This window comes from Carcharodon carcharias, chromosome 23, assembly GCF_017639515.1.
Source record: "Carcharodon carcharias isolate sCarCar2 chromosome 23, sCarCar2.pri, whole genome shotgun sequence".
Taxonomy (NCBI): domain Eukaryota; kingdom Metazoa; phylum Chordata; class Chondrichthyes; order Lamniformes; family Lamnidae; genus Carcharodon; species Carcharodon carcharias.
The window spans coordinates 44825393-44850793 of record NC_054489.1 but is presented as its reverse complement, the minus strand read 5'-3'; the positions used below and the strand labels follow the sequence as shown (position 1 = coordinate 44850793).

Below are 25401 nucleotides of genomic sequence, written 5' to 3'. Positions count from 1 at the left end.
TATTTCACTACATTTCTACTTCCCTTCAGCTCTGAAGTCATATGGACTCGAAAACGTTAACTCTGTCTTTTTCCCCACAGATGCTGTCAGACCTGTTGAGTTTTCCCAGCATTTTTTGTTTTTGTTTCAAATTTCCAGCACCCACAGTATTTTGCTTTTGCCTTTTCCATATTCAGACTCACTCCCTGTTGACTTCACCAACTTTAAACAACTCCGCAAACCACCAAGCAGTTCTATAAACTCAGAGGCAGTAGAAATTAATCAGTAGCTAACCTGACAGTGCTCGATGATGATCCCTTTAAATAGTGCCGGTGATGGAGCTGGGGGGTGGGTTGGGTTGACGGCTGGCACTTCCTGCTGTTGGACATTCAGCTGTGCGAGTTCAAGATAGTGTGTTTGCTGTAGCATTCAAATTTAAAACTGCAGTGTGGAGGTCAAATCAGCTTTACATGCTAATTGAGTCTGATCTGCCTATTCTGCAGACTTCTGCTGCATTCTCCTAATGCCCATGCTACTCGCTTCCACAAAAATAGCAGCTGGCATGGGCCACATCAGAATTGCGCATGTGTGGCATGGAACTGTTTCAGATAAAAATGACACCCATAGCGCCAGAAATACAAGCACTGCAGTTAAATTTTACAGCTGGAGCATTTGAGATTACACTGAACCCGTCAGCAGCATGTGCTGCTGTAAGTATAAACTAGAAGTGCAAACTAGAAAAAAAACAGTAGGTTGCAAATAAGCATGTTGCTTATTCCTTGTTCCCATCATGTGATATAGAACTTGCCTTGATCAATGTTCTTGGAATGGATTGGGCTCATCATAGTCAATCATTCTCCTATGCTAAATCCTTCTAACCTCGAGTATATGTGCTTTTTAGATTTGGGCAGCAGACCTAATCCCAAAGGGTTGCCTTCAATGAACAGATTATGTAACATTCTGTCTTCAGGCAAAAATTCCATGGCTCAATATGCACTAACTGAAGCCTCCTGCAAGGCCATACTGAAACACAAACAAAAATAAGATGAATACAGTAATGGCAAAACTTCAACAGCATTCAGATGCCTAGGTCACAACTTTATAAGGTAGAATCAGAAATGAGAACATTTTCCACAACTATTCTTACTTTGGTCGGTGACTGCTTCTGAGACAGGAGAAAAACCACTGGGGGTGGGTCTGAGCAGCAGTTTGATCTGTGGCAAGATTATATGGCAATCACTTCAGAGTGCAAAGATTCCTAAGGAGTTGTCCCTGTGGGAAATGAATCTGTTCTAGTAAGAATTAATGTGTGGTGTTGCTAACACTTTTGTTTATGTTTATCTTGTCGATTGTGTAGAATTTGTTCTTGCTTTAACATACATTTCACGTCTGTTGAGATTATGGATAATTTATACTTCTTTATAGAAATTTCAAAAATAACTAGTAATGAAAGTTAGGCAGTTGTGTTTCATTTAATTTGAAGTGTTAACCATTTATAAATAGGTACAGTATTTTCATACAGTAAATTGTACAGATCACAATCTGTAAATGAAAAATAAAAACAGAAGCATTCATTTAATTTATTTTGTTTTGTTTTTGCACTAACTCACAGCCCACATGTACAGACAATATTACTCTGCTCAGCAAGCGATACAGCAAAGAGAAATCTCCATCCAAAATATGGAAAGGGCCGCAGCCCAGGGCGACCTGGATACAATATCACAACTTTTTGTAATTATTAATCAGTAACTGGAACAAAACATGCAGTTTATAATATACAGAGAAAAATTCTTTACATCAAAAGAGAGAGAGAGAGAGAGAGATAGATAGATGGGTAGAGAGACAGAGACACGAGAGAAAACCAAAGATTTTTATACAGTTCCCCAGCTGGTGTCTCACTGTATACAGATGCCTTCTTGGTGCATTATTAACAGTACAGAAAAAAAATAAAGGAATCCATGGATCCACACAGAAATGACACATGGTACAATATAATTTTCTGCAATTACATTCAAATGTTTAGTATTCTGTTCTACCATTTTCAAGGGGAGAAAAAAGTACCTACATGCATCCCTGCCGCAGCTGAGTCTGTATCTATTTACTCAACAAAAAATAACATTGCACTCCTCATTATGAAGGAAGATTAATTCCTGCTATATATTGTATTCTGTTTTGGATGAATCCAAATGGAAGAAAGGACCAGGCTGTTTTAGGTCTGAAGTGTGCTATCTACCCGGAGTGTTAATTATGATTACGGTTGATAATCTTAACTGCAAATATACATAACCATTTTTAAAAATCAGAATGAAGGTTTACATGTACATTTCAATAAACAATGTTCGGAAACCTCACAGGGCTATTTTTAATGTGATAATTCTGGTGAAGGTCTGACAATTGATGTCCATGAACTATGTATTGCACCTTGCCCCAATATTTTAATTTCCTCCTTTAACTCTACAATGAATGTGGAAAATAAGCCAGCTCAAATATCAAATACTGAACTTTGGAATCATGAGAGAGAAAGAGAGAGAAGCAACAGATATCTGTAGATATGTACTTACTAAATTACATTTTCAAATCATGGCACTTTTTAAATAGTAAATTCCTGAATGTTTTAAGTAGCTCTCCAACACTGCATATTACAAGGTTTAACCAGTTTCTCCATGGCGATTCATTGACATATTTTAAGACACCTATTGTTGGTCTATATAGACTTGATTTCCCCCCATCCCCCTTATCCTTGTGTTAAGGTAAGGGTTTCTGCACTTTCATTCATGTGGATTAGGTTCCTTTTTTCTTTAAAAGCCACTAGTTGTGTAGTATGTATACGGAATTCAATTTGAATGTTTTTGCACCTTAGAAACCAAGAAGTTAAAGAATTAATGCCCCATAATTTGTTTCAGTTAAAGAGGGTGTTTCAAAACATCACTGGAGAAATTGGAAGAATGTTTGGTATATTATGAAGATACTATTATGTGTCATAAATTAGAATTATGAGTAAATTATATTATATAACAGCAATTCAGTGTTCTGTAAATAGGCCAGAAAGTAAAATTCAAATCACATTTTACTTCTAAAATGTTCCTTCAGATAGCCTATTGAGGGGCAATTGCCAAGGCTCTGCTGGCATTAGGAGTGCATCGTTCATACTGGCCACAATTTACCTTATTGAATTATTACTGAAGCAGCTGGGCCAACAAAAGTAACAACTATTTCTTCAGCATGAACTGCAAGACCCAGCAAGACATATGTAAATCTGCACTTCAATAATTAGAATTATGCTACATCTTAACTGGTCTGTGTAGAGCTAGCTAGAGAGAGTGTTAGCAAGAATAGGGAGCTGCAGTGACACTGGTGAGTTAGCAAGCTCCTGTGATTTTAAAAGCTGCAGGCTAGAGGAAACATTCAGCCAACACAACTTAACTCCAAATTAAGTTTTTGGTTAGTTTGTTGGGAAATCTTATGAATAATGGGCCCTAAAGAGGTTTACAAATCCAGATCATGCTGAATTAGTGTGGTCAGGATTTATTCAGAATATAAACCAAACTTTGTTGCTAATTGTGCATTTTGTCAGGTCAGAGTTAAGAAAACAATACTGCCATTTTTCCATTTTGTTCCTTCTGCACTGTGACAATGGTTATTTTGCATATGGCTCTCTGGCCTGTGGTGCTGATAATTGTCAACTATTTTTACACTTCATGTGGACCTGCTAATGTAGATGCTAATGCCATGTTCCATGTGGTTCATGGGGTCTACCCATCTGTAGCATCCATCTCCCTGGCAGTTTTGGGAGGTCTTATTTTCTCATCCCTCCTCGCTAACTCTTGCAAATCGAGTTTCTTTTATCCAGAGTCCAGACCGATAGAATTTGCAGATAGCAAATCCAAATACTCATCCTCAATGTTTAATTGTGCTGTTCTAATCTAGATTCATAAACAACAGTGTGTAATCAGCATACTTTGCATGCCCTCTCTCATCAATGTAACAGTGGGTTTTTACTATTGAATTATGTACTACAAAAATATTATAGGCACGTGGCAGAAGACTGATTTTTGTATGTATTTCAGGTAACATGTACCATTTCTATTTTATGCACAATATATACACGGTGAAAGTGAGAGTTAAGTTGTGCGCTGTTGGAGTTTCCAAGGAAGAGCGTTTGAGGGATACCGTGACATGTATTTACAGCAAATTATTTGTGCTACAAATTTAGTATTTTGCTTTTTTCTGTGAAATACACCAAGGGTCACAACTGTTTATCTCCTAATGAGAACACTAGTCACGATTATCATTCCAGCATATAAAAGTTAACGATAAAGTGCACTCATATACAGGAAATACAGATGACAAACTTTCAGTATAAGAATTCTGTGAAAAAATGTGTTGGTGTAATTAAGGAACTCCACATTGTGATTAGATTTTTTTTGCCTATCCGTGTATATTTTAATGCTAAGGTGACTTCATATAACTTTGTTTATCTGAAATCCATTTGGGGACATTTCCAAATATGGAAGTGAAATAGATACAACTTAAAAAGCAAACTGTCTCACAAATGAAGTCAGGCAATGGGCCAATTCATACATTCAGAAAAAGAAACTGAGAAAAGAAGGTGAATGAAAGGCGAGAATGATAAAAATGGCATTAAAGTACTGCTAATAAATGGAGAGATGATGATGTGCCATGGAACAATATTGATGGAGTGAATTCCTGTTGTTGCTAGGTGAAGAGAGGTAGTGGCAAGCAGAAGACAAACACTTCCCAACAGACGAGATCTGGAAACACGTGAGCCAAGACATGAACTTCATACCAGTTCATTCCACAATAACTGTGGTTCAGTTTTCGAATCAGGATATCAAGGATCCACTCTCCGCTTAGAAGGAAATATATTAAAACAAGAGGTGGGGGAAGAAGATAATTGAAAAAAAAAATGCAGAATAAAGCTGGAAACGAACTCCGGGATGTTAATTGGGACAAATAACCTAGCTTAATTCAAGTACATGTACAACATGTTGTATAAATCCATATTCAAGACATGAATACACTATTAAACCTTTATGGTCCTTTTAGATTGGAAGAGCAATGGACTAAAACAGGACAGGCTTTGCTTGGGGAGTTCATTCTGTCCTAACAAGATAGTGCAAGTGGAATTTCTAGGTTGGGGTCCAAAATCTTACAAGGAAAGTGACATTACTGAAACAAAGGCAGTGGAGGCAAAGAAGGGTTAGAATGTGAATTTGCAGCTTTTTGGTCAGTGCAAACAAATCTGATTGAGCATTACCACTAAACATATTCGATAACACTTTAAAATAACACAGATTAAAAAGACGACAATCCTGTTAAAATCATCAAAATGTTAACAAAATTCCAATTTTTAAATTTAAGGATATTGGGAATACGAATTACCGAAGTCGACCAAACATTTCACAGATTTTTTTTGCAACTTTTTTTTTACAATTATTTTGAATTAGAAATTTTAAGGCAATGATGTTTGCAGTTGCTGTAGGACAGAATTGGGGTGTGAATTGTGAAAGTGTTCCAGTGTTGACACCAAAACAAACAAATTTCAATAAGAATGACTGGTTTTCTTTTTGAGAGAGATGGGACAGAACACTGCAGTCAATGCAAGAGATGGACAGACTAGCCCAGTAAAAACATGGAAAGCATCCTGGGAGTGTTCTCCCACTCATTCAGGAGAATAGCACTGAGAACCCCTGAAAAATGGTGTCCATGCCCTGTTCCTGGGGTTTCTGTGGCTCTTCCGTCAAAGATATGGCGAAGGAGTGGGAGAATGCCAGTGGGAAATCAGCTCCCATATCCTTGCTTTTGGGAATGTCCCCTTCTATTCATCAATTCAATAATAGTTGCACCTGGTTTAAAATAAAGTTTTAAAAAAATTACCTGATACAAGTTGACTTAACTTAAAATACTCTTAAATATTATTAACTACAGGTCCGTAGAGAGCAAAACTTCATACAACATTTACAGTATTAAACAGAATAACCTTGAAGCTTAAGCAAACACTCACTGTTCATCTCTGAAGGTAAATTAGTCCCGATCCCATGCTAGTGCAGAGAACTGATCTCAAGGTTAAATGCAGATTGGTGTGAGGTTCTGAAAACGTACCGACAGTTCCGTGTAATGCACCCATTACGTAGAAATCATAGTAAACTGATTACAAGCTGTACAAATCACAGCGTCTTTGAAAAGAAATGTCATTATCTGCACCTTATTGTAACTTATGCGTCAGACTTCTTTAAAAAGCCTAAATAAAATTACCCATAAGTACATGTTAACCTACCTATGTAAAGTAAAAATGTGAACTGACCTGATAATGCATTAGTCTAAACATTCGTCACTTAAGCATTCATACTTTGATATTCATATTACCTTTTTCCCCCGACATTTAAATTTTTGTACACCAGTTAGAAAAGTTAGAAACTAATCATAATTAAGCAACGGAATGGAACTGAACCCACTATTATGTTTTTTTCTGGCTTATTTCATATGTAAGTGGAAGCAGCTTCATTGTACAGTGCACTGTGTGGCTACATGAGCAAGGAGTTTAATTGCAAACCTGCTCACAATATGGGATTTGGAATCTAGAGAATTCCCTTTATACATTTGACTCTACGAATGGTCTCTTTGGTTTTAAAGGTGACGTTGGCCCTTGTCGTGAGTCTCTGGAAAGCTGCCGATATATGCTGTCCTGGTATGCCTGGGCAACAGGCAATGTTCTAGCCACCTTCACATCTGGGTATGAGGGAGCCTGACTAACCCTTTCCAAAATCTCTGCCCGGGATCCATTGGTTAGCTTCCCATGGGAGACGCACATGTCATCCTCTGTTAGGTGGCCATTTTGGGCATTGTTAGTCTTATTGAAGAAAGCAATGTTACTCACTGGGGGTGGACTATAGGAGCCAGACTGGGGGGACATCCCTCCAGAGGAGGTGGGGCTGGTGATGACAGTGTCAACAGAGGACACAGCCCACGTCCGGCTCTGCTGGTGCATGTGAGTGTACTGCTGTGTCCGTGCTGTTTTATCTATTATCCCCATGAAAGGCGTGGTCCTGGAGCGGCCAGAATCTCCAGGGTAACCTTGTGTTGGGGAGATGGGGGACTGTTCCTCACAAGATCGACTTTCATAAGAGGGCTTGAGTGGAATCTCCATCTGTTGGATGGAGGCAGAAGGGCGGAATGAGGACACAACATTGGAACTAGAAGAAAGGCTATTGTTAGAGGGGGAGAAACGAAGGCCAGTGCTTTGAGAATGGAGCAGTGGTCGAGGTGTTGGTGGGTGAGGTTTAATTTCTGGAGGATTCACAGTGAGTGCCCTCCTGATAATGTGAGATACATCTGGAGATGCAATCTGACTGGACGGTACAGAGGACCTTTCTAATTCATGCTTGGAGTGGGAAACAGGATAATACGAAGCAGACTGACTGCGACCAATCTGAGGGGTTTGGCCATACCTCATCCCTCCTCGAAAGGCAGAAGAGGGTCTTTGGCTGTGATCCTCTTTAGTCATCACTGTTCCTGGATGCTGGCAAACATTGCTTATTGCACCGGCACTTAGACTGGCTTGCACATGCTGCACAGGTCTGCTGTCTGCCACCACTCCTCCCATTACAGGCTGGTAAACCAGACGACTTTGAGTAGGAGCCATATCAACTGAAGACGATTGATGTTTAGTGCTCATAGAGTGGGGCCCTTGGCCATAAGCTCCACCAAGTATAACAGCACTAGAATGTACTGCAGAGCTGGGCTGATTAGTGCGTACAATTTGGGCCTTAGCTGGCTGCAATCTAAGCCCTTGCTGGGGTAAACCTGATGGAGGTTGAGATAACTGATAGGGTCTTTGGGCCATTTTGGACAAAGGAGACTTTGGCCTACCAGGAAGCTGACCGATGGTGGGTTCTTGCTGATACCGAACTGGCGAGCCAGACTGAGGCCTATACACACTCATACTATCTGCAGGAGGACTGGCTCTGTACTGTGGGGCTCTACGCAACGGTGATGGAGGGGGACTGGACTGATATTCTTTGCTTTGTCCACCCACTGGGGGTGGACTAAAGCGATATGAAGACCCCTGATGAGCAGGGGAGGTAGGCGGAGGACTAGGCCGATAATGAGAATTCTGGTGAGTTGGAGAAAGCGATGGTGATGTGGACTGGTAGCCCTGCCCCTGCCGGGTCGGAGAGGAGACTGAAGGGTTTGGTCTGTAGTCAAAGACCTGGTGGGAGTTGAGAGGCGAGCTGGATCTGTAGCTGGGTTCACGGTGTGCAGGGGAAGAAGGTGGACTCTGGATAACAGGCAGCCCTTGGCTAGGTCTCGGTTCTGTCTGTAAGCTAACAGAGACATTGTCCAACTCCTGCTCCAAATATTCCTCGTCATATAATTCATGCATAGAGTCTACGTCTTCTCGCTGAGTCTGCTGCTGTTGCTGTTGTTGAGCATACTGCATCTGCTGACCATATTGCATCTGCCTGAACTCCTCTTCTACTCGTATCAACAAACGTTGTATTTCACGGTTATTTGGGCAAAGCTTCACTGCTTCATGCAAATCTTCCAGAGCGGCTGGAAACTGCCTGTATGAAAGAAAAAAGTGCATGACATAAATATGTTCTTACTTCAGAGACATGATCCAACAATTAAAAGTTGCCTTCAATAATTCCTCCACAAAAGACAAGAAGTAACACACCCACTTTCACTCATTTTCCCAAATAAATCATCTATTTACCCACTTTCCAGGGGAACTCCCATCATCTGCCATACCTTGAAAGGATTACCCTCATCCTTATGTTTCTGGGGCTAACCTCATGCTACTGTGAACTTGGTCTTCTCACAGCCTCAATGCTAAATCTGTGTCCCAAATTGAAAGAAAGAAGTTGAACTTATTTGGTGCCTTACACATCGTCAGAGCATCCTAAAGTGCTTCACAGCCAATTAAGTACTTTTAAAGTGGAATTACAATTTAATTTAGGGAAATTTGCATACAAGGTCCCACAAACAGCAATGAGCTAAATAACCCGACAATTTATTTTTAGTATGTTGATTGAGGGATTGGATTAGGACACAACCCCCTGTTCCTTTTTGAACAGTGTTATAGGACCTTTCACATCCACCTGAGAGAGAGAGGGCCTCTGTTTATCATCCTATCTGAATGGCGGCACTTCCAACAGTGCAGCACCACCTTGACTATATGTTCAAGTCTATGAAGTGAGGCTTGAACCCACAAACTTTTGACTCAGGGGCAACTGAGCCTCATATGCACTGCAGTTACTCAGGACACACACAATTCAGAATAGTTCAAGGTACTTCTGCAACCTACTTTCACAGACTAATTAGTACCGGCTGGAGGAGAGTGCGAGAGGAGGACTCTGGGACAGGCAGTCAGCAGCGCTAGAGGAGAGTACAAGAGGTGGATTCTGGGACAGGCAGCCGGCAGCCAGCAGCACCTAGGGGAGGGTGCAAGAGGAGGCCCTGGGACAGGCAGTCAGCAGCACCTAGAGGAGAGTGAGAGGAGGACCCTGGGACAGGCAGTCAGCAGCAGCTAGAGGAGAGTGCGAGAGGAGGACCCTGGCACAGGCAGTCAGCAGCACCTAGAGGAGAGAGCAAGAGGACCACCCTGGGACAGGCAGTCAGCAGCAGCTAGAGGAGAGTGTGAGAGGAGGACCCTGGGACAGGCAGTCAGCAGCACCTAGAGAGAGTGAGAGGAGGACCCTGGAACAGGCAGTCAGCAGCAGCTAGAGGAGAGTGTGAGAGGAGGACCCTGGGACAGGCAGTCAGCAGCACCTAGAGAGAGTGAGAGGAGGACCCTGGGACAGACAGTCAGCAGCACCTAGAGAGAGTGAGAGGAGGACCCTGGAACAGGCAGTCAGCAGCAGCTAGAGGAGAGTGTGAGAGGAGGACCCTGGGACAGGGCAGTCAGCAGCAGCTAGAGGAGAGAGTGAGAGGAGGACCCTGGGACAGGCAGTCAGCAGCACCTAGAGAGAGTGAGAGGAGGACCCTGGAACAGGCAGTCAGCAGCAGCTAGAGGAGAGTGTGAGAGGAGGACCCTGGAACAGGCAGTCAGCAGCAGCTAGAGGAAAGAGCAAGAGGAGGACCGTGGGACAGGCAGTCAGCAGCACCTAGAGGAGAGTGTGAGAGGAGGACCCTGGGACAGGCAGTCAGCAGCACCTAGAGAGAGTGAGAAGAGGACCCTGGAACAGGCAGTCGGCAGCAGCTAGAGGAAAGAGCAAGAGGAGGACCCTGGGACAGGCAGTCAGCAGCACCTAGAGGAGAGTGTGAGAGGAGGACCCTGGGACAGGCAGTCAGCAGCACCTAGAGAGAGTGAGAGGAGGACCCTGGAACAGGCAGTCAGCAGCAGCTAGAGGAAAGAGCAAGAGGAGGACCCTGGGACAGGCAGTCAGCAGCACCTAGAGAAGAGTGTGAGAGGAGGACCCTGGGACAGTCAGCAGCACCTAGAGGAGAGTGCGAGAGGAGGACCCTGGGACAGGCAGTCAGCAGCACCTAGAGAGAGTGAGAGGAGGACCCTGGAACAGGCAGTCAGCAGCAGCTAGAGGAAAGAGCAAGAGCAGGACCCTGGGACAGGCAGTCAGCAGCACCTAGAGGAGAGTGTGAGAGGAGGACCCTGGGACAGTCAGCAGCACCTAGAGGAGAGTGCGAGAGGAGGACCCTGGGACAGGCAGTCAGCAGCACCTAGAGAGAGTGAGAGGAGGACTCTGGGACAGGCAGTCAGCAGCACCTAGAGAGAGTGAGAGGAGGACCCTGGGACAGGCAGTCAGCAGCACCTAGAGAGAGTGAGAGGAGGACCCCAGGTCAGGCAGTCAGCAGCACCTAGAGGAGAGATCAAGAGGAGGACTCCGGGACAGGCAGTCAGCAGCACCTAGGGAAGGGTGCGAGAGGAGGACCCTGGGACAGACAGTTAGCAGCACCTAGAGGAGAGTGCGAGAGGAGGACCCCGGGACAGCCAGTCAGCAGCACCTAGAGAGAGTGAGAGGAGGACCCCGGGACAGCCAGTTAGCAGCAGCTAGAGGAGAGTGCGAGAGGAGGACCCTGGGACAGGCAGTCAGCAGCACCTAGAGGAGGGAGTGAGAGGAGGACTCCGGGACAGGCAATTAGCAACACCTAGAGGAAAGTGGGAGAGGAGGACCCTGGGACAAGCAGCCGGCAGCCAGCAGCACCTAGGGGAGGGTGCGAGAGGAGGACTCTGGGACAGGCAGTCAGCAGCAGCTAGAGGAGAGAGCGAGAGGAGTCACCGTTGCCGAGTGAAAAAAAGTGACATCACAGGAAAACCATAAGTTCATTGGTTGGTAAGTACTGCTGGTTTGAACTGCCTATTCTAAGTTGATTTCAGATTGAAGATGACTACTGGGGCCCAGGAACGGAGCCCTAACACTTCAGCTTCAACTCAGCAGAGAGAGCGAGTTCCAACTGATTGTAAAAAGTGTATTTTGAATCTCTATTCTAATTGCTTTCAGATTAAAGGTAAATAGGAAAAATATTTTACAGATTGATAAACTAAAGACCAGTAGGAAATTTAAAAACAAATTTAAAAACTAATTAAATAAAATAGAGATGCAGGGCCAGGCGATGTGTTGTAGCTGCATGATGTGGGAGCTGGTGGACCCCATTGTGGTTCCTAGTGACCACATCTGTAGCAAATGTTGGTTACTTGAGGAACTCCGGTTCAGAGTTGATGAGCTGGAGTCTGAGCTTTGGACACTGCGACACATCAGGGAGGGGGAGTGTTACATGGACACTGTGTTTCAGGAGACAGTCACACCCCTTAGATTAACAACCTTAAATTTGGCCAGTGGTCAGGGACAGGAGGGTGTGACTATGAGTGAGGCAGGTAGAGGGATCCAGGAAGTAGCACTACAGGAGCCTCAATCCTTGCCCTTATCCAACAGGTTTGAGATTCTTGCTCCCTGTGTGGACAAGAGCGGGGACTCTAGGGAGGATGAGCAAACTGACCATAGCACCATGGTACAGGGAGCCATTCAAGTGGGACGAGAAAAGAAAAATGTAGTTGTAATTGGAGATAGTATAGTTAGGGGAATAGATACTGTTCTCTGTAGCCAGGATCAAGAGTCCCGAAGGCTGTGTTGCCTACTTGGTGCCAAGGTTAAGGATCTCTCATCTGGGCTGCAGATCGTAATGAATGGTGGGGCAGGCTTGAGGGGCTGTATCGCCTCCTAGTTATGTTCTTACATTGTTCCTGCAGTTACACTCTTTCATTTCTGATGATCAGAGTGTGCTGGTATTACATACAAAACCTGGATTGGATAATATATAATACCAATTCAACAGCTGTCCTTCCTAATAACCTCTGGTGAGAATGGAAAGTGACTGACTTCCTGTTAGTGGTGCCCCTACTGATAGAACATCACTCCACTATTGCCTGCTCAAGGCATAGCATGGACATGGTTCTGTTTTAGTGCTGTCAATGAAATTGGGGAAGGGAGAGGTGTCAGGTGGACTGCCCACCTTTGAGCCAATTGCGGCCCTTAATTGGTCACTCCCCGTGCTGTTGTTGGGAGTGCTGACCTGCCGGCCATCAATTAGCTAGCAGCTAAGGTAGGAGTTCCACCTCTAACTAATTAATTCCATGCCAGGGGGGGTGGTTGTGTGTGTGTGACTACGGCACTCCATTAAATCCAGCCCCTGGACTCAAAAACCAAGGTTGATGTTCCTATGTAGTACTTTTGAAAGCACTGTCTTTCAGATGACATCTTAAACTGAGGCCTGGTCAGCCACCTCAAGTGGACGTAAAAGATCCCATGGCAAAGAAGAGCAGGGGAGTTATCCTTGGCATCTGGCCAATACTTATCCCTCAATCACAAAACAGATTATTTGATCATTATTATCTTGCTCTATTATGGGATCTTGCTGTGCATAAATTGGCTGCCACATTTCTTACAGTGCAATCTTGACTACACTTCAAAAGTACTTAATTGGCTGTAAAGTACTTTGAGGTGTCCAGTGGACATGAAATGCTCTATATAAATACAAATCAATCTTTCTTTCCATGGATCCTCCATATAACAAGGTGAAATAATTTCAAGTTATGACAAGTCAAGAAGAGAACAATTGAGCAAGCGAGGAGTTCTGTCTGTGGATGTAGAACTTCTTCAAAGGAACTAGAAAAACTGTACCTGTATTAAGTAACCTAACATTCATTCAATCTCAACACACAGATAGAAGATAAGAAATAGGAGCAGGGGTGGATAATATTGAACCTGCACTGCCATTCAATACGATCATGGCTGATCTTCTGCCTCAACTCCACCTTCCTGCCCGCTTCCTGCCAAAGTAGCTTAAAAGTGGATGAGTTTCTCGAAGCCCAGTCAAGGTGAAATAATCATTATCCTGAGCTGTCAGGTCAAAATAATCATGACTGCTTTAAGTTAGCTGCCTTAAAGATTTTTTGGAAAGGAACCCAGCCTCCCACATACTGAGTAAAATGAGTCCCAGCTTTTCCAGGTGGGTCTTGCCCAACCAGGGAGTCACTAGGGGAGAGATACTCCATTATCTAAACTGCAAATCATCCTTAAGGAATGTAGGTAATGGATAGCATTGACTTTCTGACAGTAGTTATACATGAGCATTGCCTGGCAGAAAGGAAGAGCTGAAGAACTGCAGTTACCACATGTCATACATGGAAAACCTAGATGCAATTTATGTAATTCACCAATTTTTAATTCAACTCTAAGGCTAGTAATTGTCCTGAGAAAAAAGGTGAAAATTTGTGGATTCAAAAAAAATTCCAATTTCAGCTTGTACAGGGATAACTGAGAGATATTCCCCAGTGATTTTGTACAAACTGGGGTACCACAGGATATCTCCAACCAAAGGGTGATAAGGTGGAAAGAACACTATGACTCTTAGCTTGGGGTGAGTGCCTTAACTGGCAACACTTATAGACACAAAGAAAGATTTGAAATGAATCGTTGGATCAGCAGACAAGATACCTGCAGTTGTCATTCTAAGTCAGAGTTGAAGGTTTTTGAGAGGGTAGGACTTTTGTCATTTCAGATAATGAAAATCAAATTGATAAAACAGCAAGAAGGCTTTCATAACTGGGAGATATCTCACTTCCAGTAAGGGAGAATACAGAAAAGTTCAGATTGAACTGTTGCTCAGAATAAGTAAGATTAATGTCTGATGCACAGTGTGTGAATGCTGTCATAAGGGCCATTCAATCTTTGTATGTGGAGAATGAATCATATCTTCAAAGTTATGAAATTTCAGTGAAGCAGTGGTATTAATGTTGATTACAATGGTTACAGCACTTCCAGAATGGATGTTAAATGATTAATGTAGAGGCACAGTCAAACATTTTAACAAGCTCAATGCCCTCTACTGTAACAAAATGATAAGCTAAGACATCAGCAACATTACTATTCGAGACGATTTTTCAAAATTTGATCTTTACTCTGCAGCACATTGGGATAAGGTTTTCAGCTCCAATTCCAAGTCTGATCAAAGTAATAAGTGAACTGGTCATTCAAGTAGCTTTAACTTGTTGAGATAAAAGGCAATTTACACAAGAGCTTCATCTCCATCCTCAGTTACTTATGCAGGCTTCTCTACATTTCTGTTTCTTTCAAAAATAAACCTATTGCTTTGCCTCATAATTACCTATTGAACTCCATCTCAATACCTACCAGCAGCAGTCATCTCCAAGGCCAGGTTTTCATGACTGAGGCAGGTAGATTGAGTCAGAAAACGCCCGGACTCAGCAGATTGGCCCCAGTTTAAATCACCCTGTCACACACCGTTTTTCTGTGGGGGGAGGCGGGGGTTGGGTGCAGAATGGAGTCGGACCGACCAACTTCAGCAGCAGATCCAAAATTCAAAAGTATCTAATTCAAAATTATGAAGGGTTTGGATAGATCAAGTGGGGAGAAATCTTCCTCCGGAAAGTGGGTCAGTAAACACAGGTCATAGATTTAAAATAATTGGCAAAAGTATCAGAAGGTACTTTTTTTTTAAACACAGAATTTTTTAAGATATGGGAGACACTACCTGAAAGGGTAGTGGAATTATATCCCATAGGAAATTTTAAAACAGAATTGGGCATGTACTTGAACTGATTTGCAGCAATATGAGGACAAACTTGGAGTGCAGGACTAAATTGTGGGACAGCTCTTTCAAAGAAACAGCAAAGCACAACGGGCCGAATGGCTTCTTTCTGTGTTGTAAGATTCTATTACTACCAGTAACTTAAGTCAAAGGGAAAATAATTTAGGAGGATATTTACATAATTGGAATAGATGCAATCTACTGATCTTGCTTCATCTTCTCTATACATAGGAACAGGAGTAGGCCATTTGGCCCTTTGAGCCTACTCTACCATACAATAAGATCATAGATGATCTGGCTGTGGTCTCAGCTCTTGTTTCCTGTCTGCCTCCCATAACCCTCGACTCCTTCACCTAACAAAAATCTGTCTACCTCTGCCTTAAATAAATTCAAATACACAGCCTCCACTACTTTTTGGGGAAGAGAATTCCACAAACCAATGACCCTTTGGGAGAAATAAATTCTCCTCGTTTCTGTCTTAAAAGGGAGTTGCTTATTTTTAAACTATGTCCCCTAGTTTTAGTCTCCCCCACAAGAGAAAACATCCTCCTGGTGGGTTCTCACATGTTTCAATAAGATTACCTCTCATTCTTCTAAACTCCAATGGGTATTGGCCTAACCAGTTCAACCTTTCTTCATAAGACAACCCCTCCAACCCCGGAAGGAGTCCAGTGAAGCTTGTCTGAACTGCTCCTAAAGCAATTATATCTTATTTTAAATATGAACACCAAAACTGCACACACTACTCCAGGGACAGAATTTTGCCCCCGTCGGGCGGCCAGGAGCAGTCAGATAGCCGCCTGCGATTGGGGCCAGGCCACGATTTCACGCTGGCGGGCCAATTAAGGGCCCCCCACCCACAGCATGAAACACATGCTGCAGCGCTTAGTGCCGCATGGTTGGGGGGGTGGGGGGGGGGGGGTGGTGAGCAGGGAACTTTGTACATGTGCATGCAGGAAAAACTCCCTAAGGCACAAAGCTGCCTCAGGGAGATGAAGATTTTGAAAAATAAAGCATTTTAAGATGTTAAAAAACACGATCCCTCATGTGACCCTGTTACATCAGCAGGGACATTTTAGAAATTAGTATGAAATTTTTTTTTCAAATGACGGATCGAAACCTCATCCCACCCGTGGATGAGGTTTCGCAAAGAAAGCAAAGGTTGCTTGGCCTTTTCGCCTGCCCGCCAACTGTACAGGCAGCAAAAAGTTTAATTCAATTAGATTGTTAGTGGCCTTAATAGGCCTTTTAATTGTCAGCGGGCGCACTGCCAACTCCCACGCGCGCCCGACTGAAATATCACATCATTTTACGCTCGTTTGGATCAGGCACATGCCCATCTGACGAGTGAGAAATTCTGGCCCAGATGTGGTCATACCAACACCCTGTACAGCTGCAGTAAAACTTCCCTACTTCTATATTTGATTCTTCTTGCAATAAACACCAAAATTCCATTTATCTTTCTAATCACTTGCTATACCGGCATACTAACTTTATGTGATTCATGTACCAGGACACCTAGATCTCCCTGTACCACCGAGTTCTGTAATCTTTCTCAATTTAGATAATATGCTGTTTTTCTATTTTTCCTTCCAAAATGGATAAGTTCACATTTACCCACATTATACTCCATCTGCCAAATTTTTGCCCACTCACTTAACCTATGTCCCTTTGCAGACTCTACGGTCTCTTGACAATTTACTTTCCTACATATCTTGCTGTCATCAGCAAATTTAGCTACAATCATCCAGGTCATTGATACAGATTGTAAATAGTTGCAGGCCCAGCACTGATCCCTGTGGCACTCCAATAGTTATAACTTGCTAATCTGAAAAAGACCCATTTATCCCTACTCTCTGCTTCTGGTTAGCTAACCAATTCTTTATCCATGCTAATAGGTTACCTCCTACAGCATGTGCTGTTATCTTGTGTAGTAACCTTTGAGGTGATATTTTATCAAATGCCTTTTGGAAATGTAAGTGCACCACACCTATCGGTTCCCCTTTATCTACCTTGAATGTTACTTTGTCAAAAAACTCTAATGGATCAATTAAACATGATTTCCCTTTCATAAAGCCATGTTGCTTCTGCCTGATCAAATTGTGATTATATAAGTATTGTGCTATAACTCCTCAATAATGGATTCTAGCACTTTTCCAATGACAGATGTTAGGTTAAATGGCCTATAGTTTCCTGCTTTCTGCTTCCCTCCGTTCCTGAATAATGGTTACATAAGCTGTTTTCCAATCCGCTGGAACATTTCCAGGATCTAAGGAATTTTGGAAGGTTATAACCAATGCATTTACTATCTGTGCTGTCACTTCTCTTAGGAAACTAGGATACAGGCTATCCGGTCTTTGGGACTTGTCAGCCTTTAGGTTTAATAGTTTTCCTAGTGTCCTTTCCTCGGTCACGGTGATTATATTAACTTCATCCCTCCCTATTACCTCTTGATTTTCAAGCGCCTTTGGGAAGTTTTCTAAGTCCTCTATTGTGAAGACAAGCACAAAATACCTGTTCAGCGCTTCCACCATTTCTTTCTTTTCCATTATCAACTCCCAGACTCACACCCTAGAGGACCAACACTAGTCTTCATTACTCTCTTCCCATTCAAATACTTGTAGAAACTTTTGCCACCTGCTTTTATGGGCAGAATATTACCGTCGGTGTGCGGGGGCAGGCCAGACACGCAGACGCGTAAAATGATGCACGATGACGTCGGGAGTGCGTCCTGATGTCATTGCGCATAATTTTGAAATTTCATTCGGTGGGCACGCACCAGAGGTAGCTGCGTGCCCGCCGAACTGTCAATGGCCTATTAAGGCCATTAAAAAAGTAATTAAAGCTATTAGCAACGCTGCCCGTCCAACCTTAAGGTTGGCGGGCAGGCGAAGAGCCCAAGCAGCCTTCGCATGTTTTAGGAAACCTCATCCACAGGCGGGATGAGATTTCCTGAAGGTTTTATAAAATAATTAATTAACTTTGCAAAATTCAGAAACATGTGATACTGTCACATGAGGGGACATGTTTAAATAATTTTTTATTTTATTCATTAAAAAGTATTATTATTGACTTAATCTACCTGAAGCAGCTCCGTGCCTCAGGGAGATTGCCGCGTTCTTTCGCGATCACGCGCAAAAGAGCGCAGGCCCCGACTCTCTCTCTTCCCCCTGCCCGCACAGGTGGTGCTGAGCGCTACCGGCCGCGCGTTACGCTGGGTGGGCCTTAATTGGCCCGCTGGCGTAAAATGGTGGCACACAGCCGATTGCAGCCGCCGATCGGCTCCACGCCCACACCCGAACAGCCTGCCGGACATAGGAAAAATTCACCCCTATATTACTGGCTAGCTTTCTCCCTCACTCTGTTTTCTGCCTCTTTATTATCTTTTTAGTCATTCTTTGCTGGTTCTTAAAATCTGCCCAATCCTCTAACCTACCACTAATCCTGCAGTTTTGCACAGTCTCTTTCAATTTAATATTATCCTTAACTTCCTTATTTAGTCACGGATGATGCTTCCACCTCAAGGAGCCCTCCTTTCTCACTTCGATAAATCTCTTCTGAGTGTTATTAAACACGTCTCCTTAAAGGTCTGCCACTGCAACCCAACTTTTAATCTAGTTTCGCAGTTCATCTTAGCCAGCTCTGCCTTCGTATTCTCATAGTTACCTTTATATACATCTAAAACATTATCATACCTTCTGGTATTATAAAGTGCTGCTTCATTATTGGCCTTTGTAGCAGCTCCTGATTGCTCCAAAGAGGATTTACATAAGGTCTTCTTGGTTCTGTCTAACAGTTCTTGTAGTCACCCTACCAGGAGCCTGATTAATAAGCGAGTGGCGAGGATGCTATAGGTTCAGATTGATTATAACTTCAGCTGTTGAGGCAAAGAAATCTTGCTGCATCATCTTTCATCACATCCACCTCATAACGAGTCACACAGACCCAAGTGTATATTTGTATTTTGAATGCCTTGATCTATTTATTTGTAGCATAGAAGCAGTCGATCATTCTGAGTTGGCAATCATCCTCTGTCTCATGGTCATATCCTGCCTAAGATTGCGAAGGGCCACCTCGCTGATGAGCAAGATAACTGGCCATGGTACAAGTTTTCCAGTAATGTCAAACAATGCAGCTGTAAAGAAAGGGCAGGCCAAGGTTTTACCAACTATACAGTTAACTGCTGTTCCATACTGGATCTCAAAGGTCAGTCGTGCTTATAATGAGGATGGTGGGGTAAATGGCTATGGAAACACTATCCTCACTGGAAAACGTTTGGAATAGTGCAGAATTGTATTGTAATTGCTAACAAAAGAATATCTGTGAAAGATTTTAATGAAGATGGTGTGTGTTGAAGGAGTTTGGGAAAGTGGTACAGTTGCTAAAACACAAGATCCACTAGAGGGCCATCTAGATTAAGCCAAGACTATCACTGCTAAAGGAGTTTTAGTTTCATATCCTATGGCTTGTTCATGAGAACAGATTTCAACCAAAATTGATTGCATCAATATAATAGCTTGGACGGGACCACGTAAAATATCTGATTTAAATTAGACTCCATATTGGATGCAGTTATTAAATGAATTTAATCATTTTTGTTCTGTTCTCCCCACAGGTCAAGCACTCGACCAGTTCCTGGGATGAGGGGACTGACCAATGAGGAAGGATTAAGTGGACTAGGTTTATATTTCCAGGAGTTCAGAAGAATGAGAGATGAGTATAGTTGTTGAAACATATAAAATTCTTAAGGGGCTTGACGGGTTAGATGTTGAGAAAATATTTTCCTTGGCTGGGGAATCTGGAACATGCAGTCAGTCTCAGGGTAAGGGGTTGCCATTTAGGCCACTGAGATAAGGAGAATTTATTTCACTCAAAAAGTTGTGCATCGCTGGAATTCTCTACCCGAGAGAGCTCTGGATGTTCAGTTGTTGAGTCTATTCAAGGCAGAGGTCAACAGGTGTTTGGATCCTAATGGAGTAAGGGGTACAGGGATAGTGTGGGAAAATGGAGTTAAGGTAGAATGATCTAACGACAGAGAAGACTCAAAGAGCCAAAAGGCCCACGCCAGATCCTATTTCTTATGTTCTCATCACCTTCCTTGCCTGTAAGAGAGTAGCCAAGGGGAATCTCTTCTCTTACAGCAAGGAATTAGTTTGTCTCGTCAGCAGCTCTGCAGGATGACATGGATCAGGCTCAGGTGGGGTTGGATGGGGAGGGGGGAGGGAGGGGTGCCTTCAAAACCCAAAATGTACTGCTCTGTAGCAGTGGATCTTATAACTGCCTTTAGAAGCTGTTGTAATTATAGTTTTGTTTAATGTGTAATGTACCTTTAAGTGTAATATGTTAGGCAGGATCACATGATCTGTAGTAACCAATAGGAGAGTAGCGCAGGCTACCTGAGTCATCAGTGTAGACATGGAGTTGGAGTTGAAAGCACATGCTTAGTTGCTGCTGAGTATATTGTAAATAAACTTTAAGTTTCCACCCAAGAAGTGTCTGCAGATTAACTCTATCATTAATAGTACAACTCGGCCACCCTACAACAAACTGACGACGAGGATAAAATAGGATTGAACTGAAGAAATCAAGTTAAAAAAAAATGGCACTGTACTCACCCAGTGATTGTAAATAGCAAGCTCTGTTAGAATTGAAGAAGTTATCCCCTCTCAAAATGCCACAATTTGGGAGAATTGATCCTTTTGAACCTAATAGATAGAACGCCTCACGTTCTTTTTTTAAGCGAATAGCATTACAGGGGAAGAGGAGAGGCGAGCGATCCTCTTGAGTACTTTTGGGAGCAAAATCTACAGCTGGATTTGAAGTTTAATGGCCCTCTGTGCCCCAGATTCGAAGAATTTTGATGAATTGGTGGACTTCGTGAAGGGTCACTTCTAACCCAAGCCTTTAGTCATGATGCAGAGGTTCAGGTTTAATTCGCGAAATAGAGCCCTGGGTGAGATAATTGCATGCTACATGGCAAATCTGAAACAGCTAATGGAACATTGTGAGTTTGGTATGACTCTGAACGACATGCCCAGAGATCGTTTAGTGTGTGATGTGAATGAGGATACTATTCAGAAAAGATTATTGTCTGAAATGAATCTGGATTTCAAGAAGGCGCTAAAGATAGAGCTGGCCATGGAAAGCGCATTAAGAGATTCAAAAGCAATAGAGGGTGCGCAAAATGGCTCCGTCCTCCACATCAGGTGGGAAACCTCAGCCGAAAGAGCCGCGAGAAAGTGAGATTCTGCCGAGAAGTGGGAAACAGCTCCCGCTAGCTGAAGAACAAAGAAAAATAACTTAGCAGCGAAATCAAAGAATAATTTTAATGGAGGTGGAAACAATCAATCAGTCTTTTAGCAACTGGCAGTTTAAAAAAATCAAATGCTACTATTGTCACAGAAATGGACATATAATGAGGCAATGCAAGGAAAGATTCAAGCAGGCTTGTAAACAAAACAAGAAGCCAAGTGAAATCTACAATGTAGAAGAGCCTGAAACGACACATTCAGACATTTACTTGTTGTTTAATCTGAAAGTTGAAAAGACAGGACTAATATTTATCACAGCGAAAGTAAATGGCGAATGTTAGAATGAGAAAGAAGAAGGTGCGTAGAAAGAAGATACAGGAATACCAATAAGGCAGCACACAAATACACTTTTCATACATAGGCCTGACAATCAAATCGCAAACACCAACGCCCTTAGTCGTTTGCCTTTACAAGAAAATGATGAGCACGTCCCAGTTCTGCAGGAACTTGCTATACTGTTACATTTTTTAGATTCCTCACCGGTATGTGCTCAACAGATCAGGAATTGGACAAATCGGGACTCAGTCATTTCTCAGCTACGAGAACAAGTGCTACATGATTGGTCACAGGAACCCGTATCTGACTAAATGAAATTGTGCTTCAACAGAAGACATGAAATAACCAGCCAGGGTGACATCTTATTGTGGGGAGCATGAGTGATAGTTCCTCCAAAGGGAAGGGAACCACTTTTAATTGAACTGCACAGTGCCCATCCAGGAATTTCCTAAATGAAGACCATAGTGTTCAGCTATCTATGGTGGCCTGGGATGGATAGTGAAATAGAGAGTTTAGTAAAGCACTGTGCGCAATGTCAGCAACTGCAAAAGTTGCCAATGACAGCTCCATTACTCCCATGGGAGTGGCCAAGTAGATGGGTGGGTTTGCACATTGTTGGTCCTTTCCTGGGAACAATATTTCTGCTCATTGTCGATGCCCATTCAAAATGGTTGGGCGTATATGAGGTGAAGGCACCAACAGCGGTTGCTACAACTAAGAAACTATGTCAGAGTTTTGCCATTCACAGACGACCAGAAGTAATCATTTCCGATAACGGCAAGGCATTTACAAGTTCTGAGTTTCAATGGTTTATCAGTCTCAATGGCGTCACTCGTGAAAACTCCAGGAGCATACCCTTAGCCCCCGCCACCCCCACCACCCCAGCAGTACCCCCTACCTCCCACCCCACCACTCTGGCATCTGGCTCACTCACACCACCCCAGAACTCTGGCTGCACCCAGCCCCCCACCCCACAACTTCAGCAGCACCCCCGCTCTCACAAAGTGTCCTGTAAATATTTGGCCAGGAGTTGGTCAGCCTGCGTGAAGAATGGTCACTTTCTTTACATCCATTTCCAAGAGGGTGCATTGGTCTGCAACCACCTGCTGTGAGAGCCCAAGCACTTGAAATCATTGGTACTAAGTTGCAATCCCCCACACAAAATCAGTGAGTTTCGGCTGAAAGAACTGCTTTGATCCTTCATCAAACGGACTGGCCAACAGGGTGATTCAAACATTCAAGGCAGGCATGAAAAAGCTAACTGGGCTACCCCACACCCAACAACAGGTGTCACACCTGCAGAGATATTGTTAAAACGCTGTCTCAGGACGAGATTGAGCTTAATAATGCCGAATTTAGAGGGGAAGGTGGAAAGGAGTCAGGGAAGCCAGAAAACTAGATACGACTGGCATAGTCGTGAGAGGAAATTTACCGTGGGAGAGCCGGTATACGTGAAAAATTTCGGGGAAGGATCAAAGTGATTACCAGGTGAAATAAGTATGGTGACTGGGCCTCTATTTTACCACGTGGAGGTGGAAGGCCGGATTATCTGTAAACATGTGGACCATTTAAGGGAGAGAGAGAGAGAGAGAAATCACCAAGATTTGGTTCCACCAGTGATCATGACTGGGTTTGCATTTCCTGTTGAGGATACTCAACCCAGCACTGACATTTCTGACGTTTCTGTAAGAGCTGAGGATACAGAACTGCAGGTGTCCACTGAAACACCTGATGTTCAGGCAACTCCGGAAAAGGAGGCTCCTGACAAAGAATCTGAAGTTGTGGAGCTGCGACATTCCATACATAACAGGAAACCACCTGAAAGACTGAACTTATAAATTCCTTAGCCAGCGTAAACATCATGTTGTCTTGAAAAATATGTCCTTGTATATATAATGTGTAGCCGAGTTAAAGGGGCAGGAATGTAGTAATTATGGTTCTATTTAGAATGTAATGTACCTTTAAGAATAATACGTGTTAGGAAAGATCACATGATCTGTAGTAACCAATAGGAGAGTAGTGCGGGCTACCTGAGCAGTGTGGTGATGGAGTTGGAGTTGAAAGCACACGTGTAGTTGCTGACGAGTATATTGTAAATAAACTTTAAGTTTCCACCCAAGAAGTGTCTACAGATCAACTCTATCATTAATAGTCACCCCACAACAGGAGCATACTTCATATTGATTTTAATGCAACATTAGCTGTATTTTATCTAATACAACAACATTTGATCAGGAATTTTTTAATTTAATTCTCTGAGGACTGAAAGGCCTGTTCAGCTTTCAAAAAACGTGCATTAATTATTTTGAACAATATTTGCTAATGCTTAATATTAAGTCTTGAGTCAACTTTTTAAACTGTTAAGTCTCCTTTCAATTATTTATAACATTGTATTGGCTGCAAAATTAATGACGTGTTGACAACGAGTGCTGTTATTAATGTGCAAATTGGTCAGAAAATTCAGGGGACTAAGGCATACGCTGCTAGTTGTAAATCTCCAGAATTTGCTGTACTATTTATGCTGCTCCACCATTGCTCACATCAGCAGCACATTGCCCTTACATATCCTATTATTTTTATTTACTTTCCAGATTTTCACATTAAACATGGCACAGAAAGTTAAGTCTGGTAATTATTAGCGCAAGTATCCTCTTAATAGAGTACTACTTATTAATGACAACAAATTAACCTCTCTGGTCCAGAAAGGGAACTGAAATTGTGGAGTGTCATTCCTTTGGGTAGTGAATTGTTCTTAGAGATTTAAAGGAAAATGCAAAATTCTAATCAATTTTTCATACTTTTTTTTGTCTTTCTCCCCCTCTCTTAATTCAATCTTTTTTTACCCTTTGTTTCTCTTTCTGTACCTGATTTTAATTAATTCATCAGATTTATTTCGCTGTCATTCCTCCTTTTTTAATCTTTAATTCTTAATGTTTAAGGGGCTAGTCTGATGGTCCTGCCGTTCAATATAGGGTCTCTGATGTCCTATTGTCCTTGTTGCTGTTGTCAGATCACACTTTCAGCAAGTGACAGTGACAAAGATTTCAAGAAGAAGGTTGCAGGAAAATGTCTAGCCCATGGCGTACCCTATGAGATGCCCTGCTCTGGCTAATCCAGCCTGTTGTATTTTGGATTTTAGTGCAGAAATGATAAAGCGGTTGAGCATTCTGTTGACTAAATAGGGATGGCAAAACATGGTTTGCAGAAATAAACGCTAGTACACGAAGAGCACCTCAATATTTTTCAATAGCTAGTGCCTCATGTCCTTCCCCACGTTCAAAACATTTTTTCTCTCTCCTCTTTACCTGCTGCTTCTTTTTGCTCTAGCTCTGGCATAATATGCTTCATATGCCTTGGGTTTCAGCTCCAATGCTTTGGTTGCAAACTCCTCCGCCATCCCAAAATCCTGCCAGAAATAACACATAAAACAGTAATGATTTTGGGGTGCTGTGTCAGAAAGGGGAACATTCCAGTAACAATTATACCGGAAATAGCTTTCAGCTGAAATGTTTCTCACTTTCCTCTTATTTTTCAGGTTACAATGTCTCAGTGGCAAGCTACAAAGGACTATTTGCATTACACCAGAAACTGAAGGTAGTCTGTAGTACGTGAAAGACAAGACTGCAAGTCAAGACATTCAATTGATTCACAATTATGGATTCCCAGACATGACACAGTAGAGATTATTACCACCACAAGTATTCAATTACAGGGTCAGCTACTCTATTCACCACCTGCATTATTTTCT

General features: G+C 42.7%; 1 protein-coding gene across 5 annotated transcripts in view; it reads right to left on the bottom strand.

The window, feature by feature from the left end:
* Positions 1–1426: 1426 nt before the first annotated feature.
* Positions 1427–25401, bottom strand: part of tanc2a (tetratricopeptide repeat, ankyrin repeat and coiled-coil containing 2a) — a 920169-nt gene continuing 896194 nt past the window's right edge. For all 5 annotated transcript variants that reach the window (XM_041217622.1, XM_041217623.1, XM_041217621.1 and 2 more), the window contains 2 exons: positions 24959–25059; positions 1427–8564 (listed from right to left, as the gene is read on the bottom strand). In XM_041217622.1, coding sequence (XP_041073556.1) covers positions 6593–8564; positions 24959–25059 — 2073 coding nt within the window. In that variant the 3' untranslated portion in view covers positions 1427–6592. The remainder of the gene's footprint in view (positions 8565–24958; positions 25060–25401) is intronic.